The sequence below is a fragment of the Ascaphus truei genome, chromosome 5, assembly GCF_040206685.1.
Source record: "Ascaphus truei isolate aAscTru1 chromosome 5, aAscTru1.hap1, whole genome shotgun sequence".
Classification (NCBI taxonomy): Eukaryota; Metazoa; Chordata; class Amphibia; order Anura; family Ascaphidae; genus Ascaphus; species Ascaphus truei.
Genome location: NC_134487.1, coordinates 15072579 through 15090198, shown reverse-complemented (window position 1 = coordinate 15090198; position 17620 = coordinate 15072579). Strand labels below are relative to the sequence as shown.

General features: G+C 48.7%; 1 protein-coding gene across 1 annotated transcript in view; it reads right to left on the bottom strand.

Annotated features, from left to right (window-relative positions):
- Window positions 1–3597: 3597 nt before the first annotated feature.
- The window catches only part of LOC142494354 (uncharacterized), a 51077-nt gene continuing 37054 nt past the window's right edge, over window positions 3598–17620 (bottom strand). The window contains exons 18-20 of the mRNA XM_075598912.1: window positions 15249–15327; window positions 5986–6094; window positions 3598–4220 (exon numbers count right to left, since the gene is read on the bottom strand). Coding sequence (XP_075455027.1) covers window positions 4147–4220; window positions 5986–6094; window positions 15249–15327 — 262 coding nt within the window. The 3' untranslated portion in view covers window positions 3598–4146. The remainder of the gene's footprint in view (window positions 4221–5985; window positions 6095–15248; window positions 15328–17620) is intronic.

Sequence of the window (17620 nt, the reverse complement as noted above, 5' to 3'; positions counted from 1 at the left end):
ATGTTGGAGTTAACATCTTATGCTTTAAGAAGAGCTGTGCAGCATGACCAATAAACTACCTGTTCAACTATACCTCTGTGTCAGTTCCTGGGCAGGATGGGTAAGGAGTGCAGTGGTGGGGACGGACATCCATACACCAAGGATCCCATCACCACTGAAACCATGCAGAACCCAGAGACAACGCAAAAGCCTGTCCTGTTGCCCCTTACCACCGCGGCAGACTCAGCTCTCCTGTACATGCAGGTATGCCTCAGCACCCCACTATCTTGTAATTCAGTCTTTCTCCCGGGGGGGGGGGGGGAAACATGTGTTACACGTGGTATCGTGAGTGCACCTATCATTGGACTATTACATGTATCGCATACAACACACTATATGAAATATATATTTATATTTTATATATTCTGTATATTAAAGAACAATGCGAGAATTTATCATGCACCATTTGAGTGGGCATTTGTCTTTTGTTTATTACATTTAACCTTTTATACTTTAACACACTATAGATTTATAGGTGTATGTACACACGTATGTACATGGGTATATATGGCATGTGAAGATATGTATCCATGCCCTGCACTTGGCAGTGATCAGGCTACACCTGGGCCGCAGTTCACGCGCTTCAAGTACAGGGCAGGGTGGAGATGAATCTGAGGACCCCGATAGTACACGTGCCTCCTGCTACTCTCCGATGGGTGCTCTTCTGGGCTTCCTCGTGGAATAGACCTGCACCCCGCGTTCGCCAACTCGGGCGGATCACTCACTGGCTCCTTGTCACCATCGGTTAACACAGATACCCAGCAAGCTCAAACTTGGGAGTTTGAGCTTGCTGGGTATCTGTGTTAACCTATGTCTCTTTGGAGGCTGTGGCACCTCCCCCCAGAGCTCACTCCTCCTCCTTCACCCTTTTAACTTGGAAGGTCATTTCACTTGCTGCAGGAACAAGACCCATTATGGTTTTTTCCCCTCTCACAGAGGTAAAAGGAAAGGTTTCACAGTGTAGTGTAGGACCTGCATTATTTTGGTTATACCTTGACGTTGGTATGCAGGCTTATGACGCCTTTGGCCAAAGGGTTAACTAAATAACCAATTATTATTATTGAAGTATTTTACTTTATATGTTTTGTCAATTGGATGCAGCATTGGGCACCCCCTGCTCCTTGTCACCATCGGTCAGTCCTGAGATCCTTCAGGCTGCAGCAGCTCTACCCATACATGCTCTGCCAGGGGTGCTTAAAGATGTCCTCCCTTGGTCCTGCCTCTGAGTCCAATGTCATTGGCTGAGGACCTGTCAATCACAAGTCACATCCTGAACACACGTGAGAACGCAGGGGGTAGTGTGTGTCAGCTCCATGCACTTACAAGGGGGTTACACTAGGGGAACTTTATAGGAACAAGGTCATCCCGAAGGCCGCTGGTCATTAAATGCATCGCACAGCAGATGCCAATGCCAATTATAGACTACGGCAGTGATTAACTGGGGTTCCATGGCCGTCAGGGTTCCCCAACATGGCAAAATCTAATTCTGGGGTTCCCTAAACAAATAAAGGTTGACAACCACTGGACTATGGGGGACATAGTATATGGTTCAGCACCCCACAAATCACCCTTGCAAACTAGACACCCTCTACAACTCAATATGCCGCTTTGTCCTCTAATGTAACTACAACACACATCACTGCGAAATGCTCCAAGAACTAGATTGGCTCCCTTGAGTCCATGCGAAAAGTAAATTTTTCTAGTCTGGCCTTCAAATACTTTCTGGAAAAGCTACCTGCCTATCTGAACAAGCTCCTCATCCCTGCCACATGCTGCACTTCTCACCGGAGATCCGACATCAAACCACTGTTCATGGTCCCACGGTTCAACAAAGCATACGGCCAGTTTTCCTTCTCTCACCGGGCACCCCACAACTGGAACAACCTACCTGAGACTCCCAAAGACACCACCAGTCTAAGTCATTTCAAGACTTCAGATGTCGAACATTTTAATCTAATCTAAGTGTAAGGCTGCGCTTTTAGTGCTGTTGCCAGCGACACCGACGTCGCGCTGCAGTCACTGGAAAAACCGAATTGAAGTGACTTCCAGCAATCGCAACCAAGCCGTCACGCCTACTGTAAGTGCCGTCACTATAAGTGCAGCCTTACACTCGCCCACAACATTAACTTTAACTGTTCAAGAAATGTCTTTAAATACAATTTATAACTCTGTTCATTTAATGTAACCATGTATTGTTATTATAACGCTGTGCCCAGGACATACTTTATAACCAGAGGTAACTCCATGTATAAATGTAGTTGGTACACAAATAACCTATGGACTGGGGAGCTTTGAGGTGGACCCTGGGCTCTCTGCTTCTGCTAATATCAGTGTAGTTGCCTAGGCAGATGTATATCTGCGTCGCACCAAAAGGCGGGCGCCTGATGGGGTTCCCAAAGAGCTGCTCCCCTCTGCACAGAACCAGCAGGCTAAGGTTTAACATCTGCTTTTGCTTGTACTATGTGGAACGTCAACCCCACCCACGGGAATGTTAATGAGCCAGGAAGACAGAAATTTGAATTCACAGCTGCTTTCAAACTGAACCCCTTCAGTGTACATCTGCGGTGCCCCAAAGGCAGACAGCCTTTGGTGCAACTAAAGGGTGTGAGCTGTTTGCTGCCATTCGGCTGAAGTTTAAGCTGCTCCATTGCAATCTAAAACTCACCAGCTCTTTTATCTCCTGTACTCAATTTTCCAACTATCGGTCCATTAAATGTCTGCAAATTGACTGTATAACCTCTGTTCATTTAATGTAACCAGGTATTGTTATAGCTCTGTGCCCAGGACATACTTGAAAATGAGAGGTAACTCAATGTATTACTTCCTGGTGACACATTTTATAAATAAAATAAAGCGGCACATACTTTAAGGGCCTTTTTATTATTATTTATTTTTAATTGAAACTGGTTGAGCGTCAAGTTGCACAATTGCATCAATGACAGAAGCCTGACACACAGTGCGCGGGCCTGGAGGTTCTGCGTATTAAAGGAGCAATCAAAGCCAGCCAATGTTTTTACTAATTTTTTTTTAATTATTATTTTTATAGCATTGAAGTGGGGCGCCTCCGGAGTTTAACCCCGCTAATTTCAGCTCCGTGGGCTCCCCTGCTTCTGGAGATACTTACCTCTGAACTAAGTGCCGGTAGCTGCTCTGGCTGAGCATGCAGGGCTTTAAAGATTAAAACTCCCTATTAGCCCATGTGAAGCAGGAGCCGCACCGATGTCTCGGCTTCCGATTGGCTCGAGATCTTTAAACAGCGGCCATCACGTGACCCCTGGCAGCTGAGGAGCGCAGCTACCGGCACCGACTATGGAGGCAAGTATTTTCAGAAGCAGGGGTCCCTAGAGCGGAAATTAATGGGGCTTAGCTCTGGTATCCGCTGCGTAACACACACACACACACACACACACACACACGTTAAATGCGGTCTGTGAGCTAGTGGAGGATTCGGATCACTGAACATATCACCTGCAATTTCAGCCACAAAGATACATTGCGCAGATTTACACAAAAAAAAAATGCTTTAATACAGTTACAAACTTATCAAAAAGCCAAGTGCTATTTACATCCCACGGTGAATAAATATTAATACATTTTAGGAAAATACTTTCTTCACAGATTGCCGCCAGCAAGGACAATCCTGGAAGAAAATAACGAACAAGCCCATTCCCAGAAGAATTACAAAAAGGTAGAGCCCAGCCCTAAATACGCCAGGTTTCTGCAATTTAACCGTTTCTTTTCTGAATAAGATCCATAGCGGGCTTTGCGCCATTGTAGTTCTGCTCTGGATAAAATTGCTTGGGTGACGTAAAAAGTTTGCAAAACAATATCTTATCCCATCGGTTGCTCTGTGTTTTATGCAAGTGTCCTCGCTTTCTACTTCACGGTGATATGTTAGGAGGAGGACAGCTGCCTCAAATTGTGACATCTTAGTATTCCAACAGAGTAATAATACCACCGCGGATGTGATGGAAGAGCAGTATGAAGACTTGTCTGCAGCTTCATGTCAGTGGCTGTGATCTTCAGAGAAGACTTCCGCTGTGCAGTCCAGTTTAATACTTTATTTTGTCCCCAGGACTTGGGAACACATCAGATCGGGGCGGCCTATCAGCATCCGATAGGAGAGGGTGCGAAGAAATACATGGCGAGCAGAATGAAATAAACAATGACTAGCACAGTACCTGTAGGGAAAGACAAGGAAGCGCTGTTATACACAGGAGTGTAACATCCATGGAATAAAGCTGTGGTATATCCGAAGAGTCCAGGTGGTCTCCAAAACTCATGTACAGCTTCATCTACAAAGAAGTTAGTATGGACCATGGAAACTACAACAGGCCTACAACATGCAACGAAGCTGGACAGCGGCCTAATTAAGGTGTCCCTTCACAGAAAACATTTTCCAGGGTAAAATGATAGTCAAATCAAATACTGCTTTGAACACTGGGGCATTTAAAATATTTAAATATTATATTAAAATATCATATTTAATGGAGTCCGAGGCTTCACAGAAGGTAGATACAGTAAATGGGCAGACAGTGGTTTGAAAGAGGCATATACTGTAGGACAGGGGGACCCAACTCCTGTCCCCAAGGGCTACCCAAGAGGTCAGGTTTTCAGGACATCCCTGGCATGACTGAGCCATGCACAGGTGGCTTAATCCTGACCTCTTACGTAGCCCTTGAGGACTGGAGTTGGCCACCCCTGCTCTAGGAGGACGTCTAGACATTTGTAATGAATCTACAGTGACTTCTGCACACGTTTTTAATAAAGCAGCAATCCTTATACAAAAAAAAAGTGTTAGCAGGCTTAATACGCTTTGGCCAAAGGGTTAAACTAGATGACCCTTTTTACAAGAGATATATAGGTATTGCACTGTGTATTTTTTTCACATTGGAAGTAGCTTTGGGCATTTGTTTTTTGTTGTATACATTTAGCCACGCCCACTAGCACTCCTATTGACATATATATACACATATATACACATATACAGATTTCTCAGAGCTTGTTGGAAATCTGAGTATTTACAAAAAAAAGTGTTTCCATCACCCAGTTTTCAAAAGGGATTATACGGCATTTATTCAAGGAAAGGTGAAAAGGCACCCTCAGCAGCTCAGGATGTCCCTGCTTCAGCACAGGTGGCTCAGAGGCTCAGTCCGAGCCACCTGTGCTGAAGCTGTGGTATCCAGAAAACCAGATGTGTTGGGGGATGCTTGAGGACTGGAGTTGAGCACCCCTGCTCTAGTACCACCACATCTGTCAGAGTATGTCCCTTTTTTCCCTCCCCTTTTCACCTTTCCCTTGAAGAATAACTGCCGTATAATCTTTTTGGGAAACTGGGTGCAGGAGCCACGGTTCCCTTTTTTGTATTGCATGATTATGTCCACACGGGACCAGCACTTATTAACACAGCTCTGGGTAGATGTAGATGATTCAAACACAACTGCATTAGGCCCGTATTTACCAAGTGGTGCGATGTCCACCGTCAGAATACACCCTACTGCCCACTCATGTGGTCCATTATTTTAAATCCGCAAAGAAAACGTAGGGGGGGGGGGGGGGGGAATAGTTTTGGTTTCTCAGCGATGGTAAAAATCAGAATAGATGTGGATACCTTTATAAGAATTGTTGCTTTATTAAAAACGTGTGCAGAAGTCACTGTAGATTCATTACAAATGTCTAGACGTCCTCTTAGAGCAGGGGTGGCCAAGCGAGTCCTCAAGGGCTACCCAAGGTAAGGTTTCCAGGATATCCCTGAAATGACTGAGCTGGGATATCCAGACAACCTGACGTGTTGGGGGTGGGTGAGGGGCTTGAGGACTGCAGCTGAGAGCACCCCTGTACTAGAGGCCAACACTGTTTGCAAGACTGTACACACATTATAGGAAAAGAAAAAGCCGTTGACACGGAAATGAGATCGGTGGTTCTAAAACGGCTTCCAATACCGACCTTGGAAGTAGTCACACTTCCCGTCCATGAAGATGTAGTTCATCAGGATCACACTGAACATGCTGGCCCAGAGGTGCAGGTCACTGAACACCAAGGTGAATCCTGTCGGCTGGAGGAACAAAGGCTAGTTAGTCTGTTTCCGGGTAGGAGAAGATTCTGTGGCCCCCTAAACTAGAGCAGAGTCCCTGTATTGGGGAGATTTTAGAACTACTCAATTAAGAGGAGCTGAGCAGCCCTGGGAAGGGTCCTTCATATTGAATAAAGCAAGGCCACGTTATCGGAGTTAAAGTCCTAGGTGTTCGATTTGCACTAATGTGTGCGACACCGTGACTAAATACAGCAATTGTTTATGTTATAGTTATTATTTTAGTCTGAAAAGGCAAATTGCATATGTAGCCGGGACCCCGTTTTCTCCCCCAAATTGTTGTGTGGGGTGGGATGTCGCACCTAGGGAACACTCCAATAACGGAGGTTCCGCGTTAAGGGAGCCGCCCTGTTTAGGGTGGCGCCGGCGCAGACCTGGTCCGGCAGGAGGTTTCGCATGCGCAGAGCAGGGTAGCAAAGCCCGCGAAGGAGGAGAGCTCGGGGAGGGGAGTTAGGGGACTACGGGTCCCAGCAGCCCCCGCGGTCCCCCGTGACGCGGAAAAAACAATCAGGTACGAGAATAGGGAGGAAAAGGAAGTGGTGGGGCGCACGAGGAGTCAGAGCTAGCTGTCGGAGGAAGGAGAAGGAGCTCTGGTGTAGGGAGGCAGGCCGCCCCTACCTAGGCCGCATGCCCCAGACCCAGTTAGACCCTGAGCCCCAGTAGAGTGCAGCTGAGCTAGGGACTGGCCATAGTCAGGTTCCGAATCCCCTTCTGTGATACGATCGCTACCGGGACAGTTCTACATCAGCGGGAGGCCTGGGACCAGGACCCGCTACTAAGTCGCAGCGTGTCTGGGTGGGATCGCCCCAGACACCTATGGGTGACGTCATCTACGCCCACGCCGAACCTTTGTGAAGATAGTTGCAGCACCGAGTACAGGAGTGACCGGCAGGTAAACATCAAGTGCACCAACGATACCATTTTCACTCCGGGACACGGTGGCTGCGCAGTCACACACTTATACATCCACTGACTCACTTGGGGATGGGGGAGCGTATTCCACGCGGGAACTGGACACGGGGTGGGATCACCCGGTGAAGGGAAAGGGAGAGTGAGCGTTCAGCCGGACGCTGGTAGTGTCTCCTCCAGGGAGGGACACCTGTTAATTAAGCTGTTGGATGCTACAAGTAAACGTATATTGGTTAAGGTATATCGCTGTGTGTGTTCATGTACATAAGTTCCTGCGAAGACCCACTTCCCCTAGGGCGGAAGCTGTCGCAGGTGGAGGCGCTGCACCAAGTCATAAGTATTGGGAGCACCCCAGGCTCTCCGTGGCAGGCGCTTAGGCCCTGTGAGCCTACAGGTTATACAGCATATGGTAGTGGCCTGTGTTCGATAGGAACCAGGGCTACATTTGGAGGCACTGCTGAGATCTTAGACCTGGGGTGCCCCCCCCGAGCCAAAAATACCGCCATGGCCCTTCCCTCACGTCAGGAAATACGCGACTGGGCACGACAAATGAGCACGCCCACACGCCGCGCAGTGGCTGTGACCCGAGTATCCATGGCCCTACCCTTAGAGACATTGCAAACGGCCCTACGACAACTACCGGGTTTTACCAAAGCCCGCCTGGTAGACGTACTCATAGATCAAGATGATCAGTGGAACACCTTGCTAGTAGATGGTCGTCGAGATCTAGTAGTCCGAGCCTACCGCCCCTCAATATCTGCCGCTGCCAAACTCTCCGTCCGGCCCCTTGGTCTACCCTCTTCGGGACCCCCCTGTGGGGGAAATAGGTGATGACGACCCTACGCTCCCCTTTGCTCATTACCCCGCGAGCGAGGCGGGTAGCGCTGCCCATCAGACTGTAGCTATCCCGGGTCTAGCGCATCCGAAGAAGCGGGGGTGCGTAGTGATATGCTGCAGAAACTCAATGACAAGATAGACCAGTTAACCACTCCCTCAAGCTTACCGCCGTTAGTAGAAGCACTTACCCTAGCCACGCATTCTCAAAGTTACCGGAAATTAAAGGACTTCTCGGGGACTCTACCTGTGCCCACGGGAGAGGGTGGGATAGATCCGTGGAAGGAACATAGTAGGGGAGTAATGGAAGAGTGGTCTTGTACCGATGTAGTGAAACGCCAATGGCTCATCCAGTGCTTGAGACCCCCGGCATCCACTTTGATCAGCATCCACCGAGAGCAGTATCCCGACCTGACCGCTCGTACGATGATCGAGTTTCTCGTCGAGGCCTATAGCGCGACCGAGGATGATGGGGCCTTGTGGGCTAAGTACTATGCCATTAACCAAAAGGAGGGAGAAGATTTGTCTGCCTATATCCACCACGTGCAAATCTCCCAGGGACCCCTGCTGCATCATAAATACTTGACCGCCTCCCACATGGACGAATACCTCCGCAAACAATACCTATGGGGGTCCAGTCCTACTCACCCTATTGCAAACATGATTCGTGATAAACGACGGGGAAGGTCCTCAAGTGAGATTATCAAACTGTTACAGCAAGTCAAAGTGCACGAAACGCATCTCCTGCTGCACTCTCCACAGAAGTCTAAAGCAGACAGCAGCACTAAACCCAAAGGGAGTGCTGAGAAGGAGGAACCGCCGGACAAAATCAGGCCCGGAGAGGCCGAAATACGCTGGCCGAACCTCGCCTCCGTATGACCGCCGTACCACACCTCGAGATATGTCCTGCTATAAATGCGGGAAGAAGGGGCCCTATCTCCTACGATTGTCGGATGGGGGAGTCCCGCCACCGGAGTCCGTCGCCCAACAAATTGACGCCCCAGGCCATGATATGCAGTGTATACGCGACCAGCCCCGAAGCCCCTGTTTCCACCCAAAGTGGCGATGAACCCGAAGAGGAGAGTAACTGCGTGGGGCCAGTAGCGCTGATCCGGGTACTAGTAGACGGTATCTACTCCTCCGCCCTGCTTGACACGGGATCTCAAGTAACCATCATATATCATGGATTCTATGATCGACACCTCTAGAAGCGTCCTCTGAAGTCGGCAAGGCATATCAAAGTAAGAGGGCTGAGCAATGACGATTACCCCATTGATGGCATAGTGACCGTGGATCTGGAGATACAACAGCTCAACACGGGGAAGTCTCATCCCATGAAGGTGGACGCCTTGGTGCATCCAGAACCTAAAGAGACACCTAAGTATCCAATCATCCTAGGTACGAATGCGGACATTGTGCAAGCCGTCATCCGGGCCTATCTACACAAAACTAACGAACTGCCCATGTCCAGTCTACAGCTACAACTTGTCCAAGTGGATCCAGATTCCCCTCCGGCCACCGCGGAGGACCACGGACTGCTGTTCTGTGGCCGGGCAGGGCTGACTAGGCTCTTACCGGGAGAAACGCAGAGGGTATCCGCCTGGTGTGCATATGCTGAACGAGTAGGCGAGGAGCGGCTCTTTTCTCTAAAAAGCACGCCTGAAGAAGATGTCTGCCGAGGATATCGGCTAGTACCGGAATTTCGGGATTGGCTGACCGCCATTCCCCGGCGAATTTATGTGATGGTAGAAAATCTTTCGCCATGCCCCATGGCCATCGACGCGGGACAGGGGATAGGGAGGATTTACCCTGTCAGCTCGGTGGATGAGGCCGTACAAGTAAAAGCTGCCCGAGTGGAAGATCCCGGGTCGCCGTTAGACTTCGACTTTGGCTCGTCCGGGCTGTCGGATACTTGGAAGGAGCGGTTGCGAGTACAGCTGGAAGAGAGACGACCAGTATTCTCTACAGGGGAGATGGATGTGGGGTGTAGCTGACACACCCAACACACCAGTCGGATGACTGATACCAAGCCCTTCAGGAAACGTTCCCGTAGGCTCGCTACAAGGGACGTAGAAGATGTACGAGCGGCCCTCCATGAGATGGAAGTCGGAATTGTTACAGAATCACGAAGCCCTTACGCCTCACCCATAGTGGTAGTGCGAAAGAAGAATGGGACGGTGAGGTTATGTGTAGACTACAGGACCCTCAACAATTGAACCGTACCAGACCTGTACAATCTTCCCCGCATAGAAGAAATCTTGGACGCTCTACATGGAAGCAAATGGTTCAGTGTACTGGACCTCCGGTCCGGGTACTACGAGGTGCCTATGAGTCATGAGGACCAAGAGAAAACGGCGTTCATTTGTCCATTGGGGTTCTACCAATTCACCCGTATGACCCAAGACATATGTGGTACCCTCGCTACCTTCCAGCGGCTAATGAAGAAAACTTTAGGGGACCTGAACCCCCGAGAATGCCTTGTGTATTTGGATGACATCATAGTCCTCGGGAAGACCCTGGAGGAACACGAGGCTCGACTCCTGAAGGTACTTGACCGATTAGCGCAAGAAGGACTCAAGCTCTCCTTAGATAAATGCCGGTTCTGCCGGACGTCGGTGACTTACGTGGGACACATAGTGTCCGCTGAGGGAATCGCCACGGATCCAGCCAAAATAGAAGCCGTCGTCAATTGGCCCCGACCTGACAACGTGGGGGAGTTGCGATCGTTCCTGGGGTTCTGCAGATACTATCGCAGGTTTGTGGAGGTGTATTCCCGACGGGCCAAAGCCCTCAACGGCCTCCTCAAAATATATCCGGAAGACGCCAGAAGGCTACGCCTGCCCGACAACCCTTCGGGGACAAATGGACTACAGAGTGTGAACAAGCCTTCAAGGACCTAAAACAGTTTAACCGCAGCCCCCGTGTTGGCCTATGCAAACCCCGAACAACCATATATATTACATGTGGATGCTAGCCTGAGTGGACTAGGGGCGGTGTTACATCAAAAATACCCCGAGGGACTACGGCCCGGAGCTTATATCAGACGCAGCCTTACCGTCAGTGAACAAAACTATCCCGTCCACAAACTGGAGTTCTTGGCCCTCAAGTGGGCCATTGTCGACAAGCTTCACGATTACTTGTACGGTGTGTCGTTCGAGGTGCGGACCGACAACAATCCCCTTACCTATATTATGACCTCAGCCAAACTCGACGCAGCCGGCCATCACTGGTTGGCTGCCCTGTTCAATTACAATTTCACCCTGAAATATAAGCCCGGCCCCTTGAACATTGGAGCTGATGCCCTGTCTAGGCGACCAGGGCTGGCCACTACCCCCGATGAAGACCAATGGGATGAGATTCCGGGACCCGGAATAAGAGCGCTATGTTGTACCGCTGCCATAGTCAATGATCAAGTGGCATTCTCCGAATTAAGGGTGGCTGACTCCCCAGTGGCATGCACGTTACTCCCGACAAGATCATAGCCTGGAAAGATATGGTACGCTACCAAGAGCAAGACCCGGTCGCGGGGGCCATTCGCTATGCTATCCGGCAAAATCGCCCGGCCCTCTTCAGACAGGCTCCGGGGGATGTAGGAGGTACACTAATGCGGGAAGTCGACAAGTTCGAACTACGAGACAATCAACTGTACAGAGTGGTAGAGTATCATAACCACCCGAATAGGAGACAACTAGTACTGCCCAAACGACTACAGTACTTGGTACTGAGGGCTCTACACGATGAACATGGTCATTTCGGGGTTGACAAGACTTTCGGCCTAGTGAGAGATAGATTCTTCTGGCCCAAAATGAGAGAAGCAGTAGAGCATCACTGTCGACGGTGTGTGCGGTGTATTCAGCGGAAGACATTGCCCACCCGGGCCGCCCCAATGGGCCACTTAAAAAGCACCGGGCCTATGGACTTAGTGTGTATGGACTTCCTATGCATTGAACCGGACAGCCGCGGCATAGGCAATGTGCTGGTCATCACGGATCATTACACCCGCTACGCCCAGGCCTTCCCGACCAAAGATCAAAAAGCCATCACGGTGGCCAAGGTGCTCTGGGAAAAGTACTTTATGCATTACGGGCTTCCGCAACGACTTCATTCCGATCAAGGAAGAGACTTTGAAAGCAACTTGATATAAGAACTGCTGAAAATCTTGCACATCACTAAGTCCCGAACTACCACCTACCACCCCGAAGGGGATGCATTGCCGGAACGGTTCAATCGTACGTTACTGGACATGCTAGGCACATTAACGGTGGTCGAAAAGACTGAATGAAGTCGACACGTGGAAACACTAGTGCATGCCTACAATTGCACACGACATGACTCCACGGGATTCTCCCCGTACTTTCTCATGTTTGGGCGAGAAGCATGACTGCCGGTGGATATAAGGTTGAGAGTCTCCACCGATGGGGTGCATAATACTACTCATTTACGATATGTACAGCGATTGCAAGAGAATCTGCAACGGGCCTACATACAAGCTGAGAAATCTACCGAAAAACTGAACGCCGGGAATAAACGGCGATACGATCATAAAGTTAAACCAGAGACATTAAACCAGGCAACGCAGTACTCCTCCGTAACCTGGGAGTGCCGGGAAAACATAAATTGGCTGACGGAGGGAGGGAGTGTATGATGTAGCCTCACAAAAGCCCGGTCTTCCAGTCTACCGCATTAAGGACTCGGAGGGTTGGGTGAAGACATGGCACCGAAATCATTTGCTCCCTATTCCCCGAGTGGAGGAGGGGGATTTGGAGTGGCTGGCATCCTCGTTGGATGGGGAGGGGACATTGGGAGATGACACGCTAGGGAACTCAACCTTTCAGGAAGATCCACAAGAGGGAACCTCTCAAAGGGGCCCTCAACAGAGCGCACCTCCCTGTGGAGCTATGGGTAAAGGGCGCGGGGAGCATTCACCCCAGGGGGTGGCTCTGGAAAATTCGTCACTGGACCCATTGAGCCCGTGCTTTGTACCAAGTCAGGATAATTTAGAGACTGTAACCCCCTCAAGGGAAGAACTCGAGATTCAAGATCGTCACTCTCCCAAGGGAGTGACCGAGCAACAGTTAAGGCGAAGCCAAAGGAACGGGCAACCTCCCATGAGGATGGCCTATGATCAGTTTGGGGCACCCCACTATGAGGCTCAGTAGTGGGCCCGCAGCCGCGTGAAATCAGTGATTGTGATGTTTAGCGAAATGTACAAATCTGATTTAGAAGAGAAGAGAAATGTTGTTGTTATGCAATTTTTCATTATATAAACGTTGTACCAGTTTAAAGGTATTGTCCAAGCGGGGTCGTTGGAATCCACAAGGGGGAGGATGTAGCCGGGACCCAGTTTTCTCCCCCAAATTTTTGTGTGGGGTGGGATGTCGCACCTAGGGAACGCTCCAATAACGGAGGTTCCGCGTTAAGGGAGCCGCCATGTTTAGTGTAGCGCCTGTGCAGACCTTGTCTGGCAGGAGGTTGCGCATGAGCAGAGCAGGGTAGCAAAGCCCGCAAAGGAGGAGAGTTAGGGGACTACGGGTCCCAGCAGCCCCCGCAGTCCCCCGTGACACAGCAGAACCAAATCAGGTATGAGAATAGGGAGGAAAAGGAAGTGGTGGGGCGCACGAGGAGTCAGAGCTAGCTGTCGGAGGAAGGAGAAGGAGCTCCGGTGTAGGGAGGCAGGCCGCCCCTACCTAGGCCGCATGCCCCAGACCCAGTTAGACCCTGAGCCCCAGTAGAGTGCAGCTGAGCTAGGGACTGGCCATAGTCAGGTTCCGGATCCCCTTCTGTGATACGATCGCTACCGGGACAGTTCTACATCAGCGGGAGGCCTGGGACCAGGACCCGCTACTAAGTCGCAGCGTGTCTGGGTGGGATCGCCCCAGACACCTATGGGTGACGTCATCTACGCCCACGCCGAACCTTTGTGAAGATAGTTGCAGCACCGAGTACAGGAGTGACCGGCAGGTAAACGTCAAGTGCACCAACGGTACCATTTTCACTCCGGGACACGGTGGCTGCGCAGTCACACACTTATACATCCACTGACTCACTTGGGGATGGGGGAGCGTATTCCACGCGGGAACTGGACACGGGGTGGGATCACCCGGTGAAGGGAAAGGGAGAGTGAGCGTTCAGCCGGACGCTGGTAGTAGTGTCTCCTCTAGGGAGGGACACCTGTTAATTAAGCTGTTGGTTGCTACAAGTAAACGTATATTGGTTAAGGTATATCGCTGTGTGTGTGTTCATGTACATAAGTTCCTGCGAAGACCCACTTCCCCTAGGGCGGAAGCTGTCGCAGGTGGAGGCGCTGCACCAAGTCATAAGTATTGGGAGCACCCCAGGCTCTCCGTGGCAGAGGCTCAGGCCCTGTGAGCCTACAGGTTATACAGCTTATGGTAGTGGCCTGTGTTCGATAGGAACCTGGGCTACACATAGATTACACAACACATGGAATATTTGTAATCATCTAGATAAGGGATTAAAAGTTGTAACTAAATATCTATGGGAAGATGCAATAATCCCAAAGCTGCAGTGACCTGGGCACGGATACTATGCAGCTCACAACAAAAATTATAAACAATTTTTTTAAATAACATGTTTCTGGAATGGAAAAAATTGCTGAACAATCTGCGTGTGAATTACTTAGAAACACAACCCCCACCACTCCCCCCCCCCCCCCCCCCCACATCCCCGTTGGGTCAGGGGATTTAAACAGAGCATCGGATTTCATTAATCAGGCTGCCAAAGCATCTATGAACCAGGTATGAGTAACCGCCCTCATTGGGTCACATATTCCACTTTCTAAATTATATTATTTTTTATCACGAGAGGATCCTGCAATGCACTGTTTTAGGGATACCCTGGCAGACAAAACTGTTCAATATATTAGAAGTAAACATCTAACCCCAGGTGTTTTCTAAAAACACGCCGGACATTGCAAGAGCGGCTTCAGGATAGAACAAAAATAAAATAAAAAAATTCCCCCGTAACTCTGCATCCTTGGTCTTTGTCAAACATCGGAGATGAACTGTTCTTTATCCCCACGTCACATTTTAGGAATAACCTTTTTCCTGCCCCAATGCTCATGGTTCAGGGCGTACCTGATGAGGTACGTCATGACTAGGTATTTTTTTTTGGGGGGGGGGGGGGGGAGATGGGGTGTGACCGGGGCTAAATCATTCCATCGGATCGGTTAGCCGTCTCAAAACTGGAGCCTTCTCTACTTCGGTTTACGTCATCCAGGGGGGAAAGTTGGGGTGGTCGGGACATCATGATTGCGACTAAAGCGATCACATGGCTGCAAATGCCAGTAGGCTCGTGCAACTCTGGTGTCACTAGACCTCGGGTAGGGAAGGCATTAATGGACAGGTCGACTTACGTAGAACACGGAGAACAGAACCAGAATAGGAATTTGCAGCATGCAAACCTGCACCGCAATGCAGCTCCCGATCTCAATGCTGAAAGGAAAGGAAAGTGCTCATTCAGTTGCACGGTAACAAAATAACGTCAAGCACCAAATATCAAAGGGAGTCAAACAAATCTATACACCTCGTACCCCGATCTGCCTCTTCCATTGATTCTGTCATTTTCGTAGCTTAACTCCCGGTCTTTGCTTTTGCCCTCCATTGTAAGCTGGGTGGGTGAGGGGTTAATATATTAAGGAAAAATTGGAGCAATTCGGGGGCTGCATAATGGCACCATATGTAGCAAAGAAAAAAGTATATTGCTTTTAATGGGACTGTGCGTGGATACCCCTGTGCGTGGGTACCCCTGTGCGTGGGTACCCCTGTGCGTGGGTACCCCTGTGCGTGGGTACCCCTGTGCGTGGGTACCCCTGTGCGTGGGTTAGAAACCACCAGAATCAGACTTTGTTTTAAAGAAAGGAAAATTACTCCGTTTTCATAAAAGTTTAATAGACCTCTAGGTGAGACTTGTTAAAAGCCTCAAAAGAGTACGTGCAGTACTAAGTCAAAGACTGACACCTGTGCTTAAGCTGGGATATCCTTAAAACCTGACCTGTTTTGGGGGTTGGGGGGGGCTTGAGAAGTTGGATGGAGCCCCCCTCTTTTAAGAGATCCTTTATAACTTACTAAACAAAATATTTTACAAACAAAGCCCCAAAATGCTTAACAAAAGCCCAATAACAAATATGAAAATAAGGGGCTAATTTCGGGTTCACACCTGATGAAGGAAAGGTGCAGCATGAACTCCTAATTTGCTGTAATTATGGTCAAGGCCTAAAGTGGTCTTAAAAATCACTGTAGGAGCCGTTTATAAGAGGATAAAGCAATGTCAGAGACAGCGATGTGCGAGATTTAACAGGGCAGTTTTACTTAGCGGACAAAATTATTATTAATTGTATTATTATTTAGACAACATTTCTGTAATCTGCTTCATTAGAAAGACACAGCTACCTATAAATTAACAGCTTTGCTTATTGGTATCTTGTGAAAAAGGAGTATGAATAGTTTGTTTAGGACACCAGATTCAAGCCGGTTATCTGTTATCTGTTAGCCCAATGATGGTTTCATCTTTTTTAGCTTGGTTTAGTAATTGAGGTCTCTGAGTCTTCTTGCCAAGACGTTAGATAAAGAATGTAGAAAATAACCCAGAGTATTGATTTACCATAGAAATGTCTACATTTTTTATAAAACCTCAACAAGTATAGGCACTTAAACATAGATTATTATTTTTAAACGAGTCCAGCAGCTCCATGTAACCCATTCAACCCAGCACAGTCATCAGTGTCCTCTCCTCCTAGGATGGACTTGCCTTTCAATAAAAGGTCTACATGTATTTAACATTGGTTAAAAGCCATCAACTGTATTTTAGTAAAAACACAAAAAAATATCCAAACCTATCATTTAAGTTTTGCCCCCACAAGACTGGTGGGTCCCCAATTACCGTCGCACTTCAACCAATGATGAAGCCCAAAGCTGCTGGATAATTTAACAATTTGACACATGGTTTGGATAAGTAGGAGTGAAGATTAGGAGGGAATGTTGGGAAATACTGTAGCTGCATTTATCAGCCTCCAAGTTGAATGTAGAGGGAGAAAGGGGGTGGCCCGGTATTAAAGGGGTTGTACCCCATATGGCCATCCCCTGACCTCACCAGAGAGACAAGAGGTTATCTGGACTGCGGTTCAGGGATGAGGTTTGCACCTTGTTATACCTTGAAAATGTATGTTCCCCTGTTCCCATGTTTTCATTATAAGCATGTATTTTAATGTTTTAAAGTGCATTTCTGTATCTCCAGTTCGGGAGGTCGCAGAGAGTTCATATTTGGCCAATATGTGGAGTCACTGTAGGCATTAAAAACTGGCAAAGGTCGACCCACTGAGTCCACCAGAATGGCACTTATTAATAAGTGTAGATATCAAAGTGTCTGTGTATTTTATTGTGGATCTATTCTGAAAATGCAGACGCCATTTGATAGGCTAATAAGTCCTGAAGGGCAAACGGCAGAGTAGCCTAAGCACAGTGATCAAAAAGTAACTTCCTTGATTGTTACCCAATGTTTAGGGATTAAGTATTAGTCAATCAACAAACTCTGGCAGTCTAATTGTTGCCTGAGGGCATGAGGTAGTCTGTTAGTCTGTTAGTCTCCACGTTAGATAATTGTTCACCAATAGGCTGTGTTCAATGTTAAGAATAGGGTTGCACAGGTATATAAACTGTGTCAAACCTACAGTTGTGAGTTGTGCTTCTGATACCATCTTCAATGTCACTGGATTGCTGGAGTTGTGCT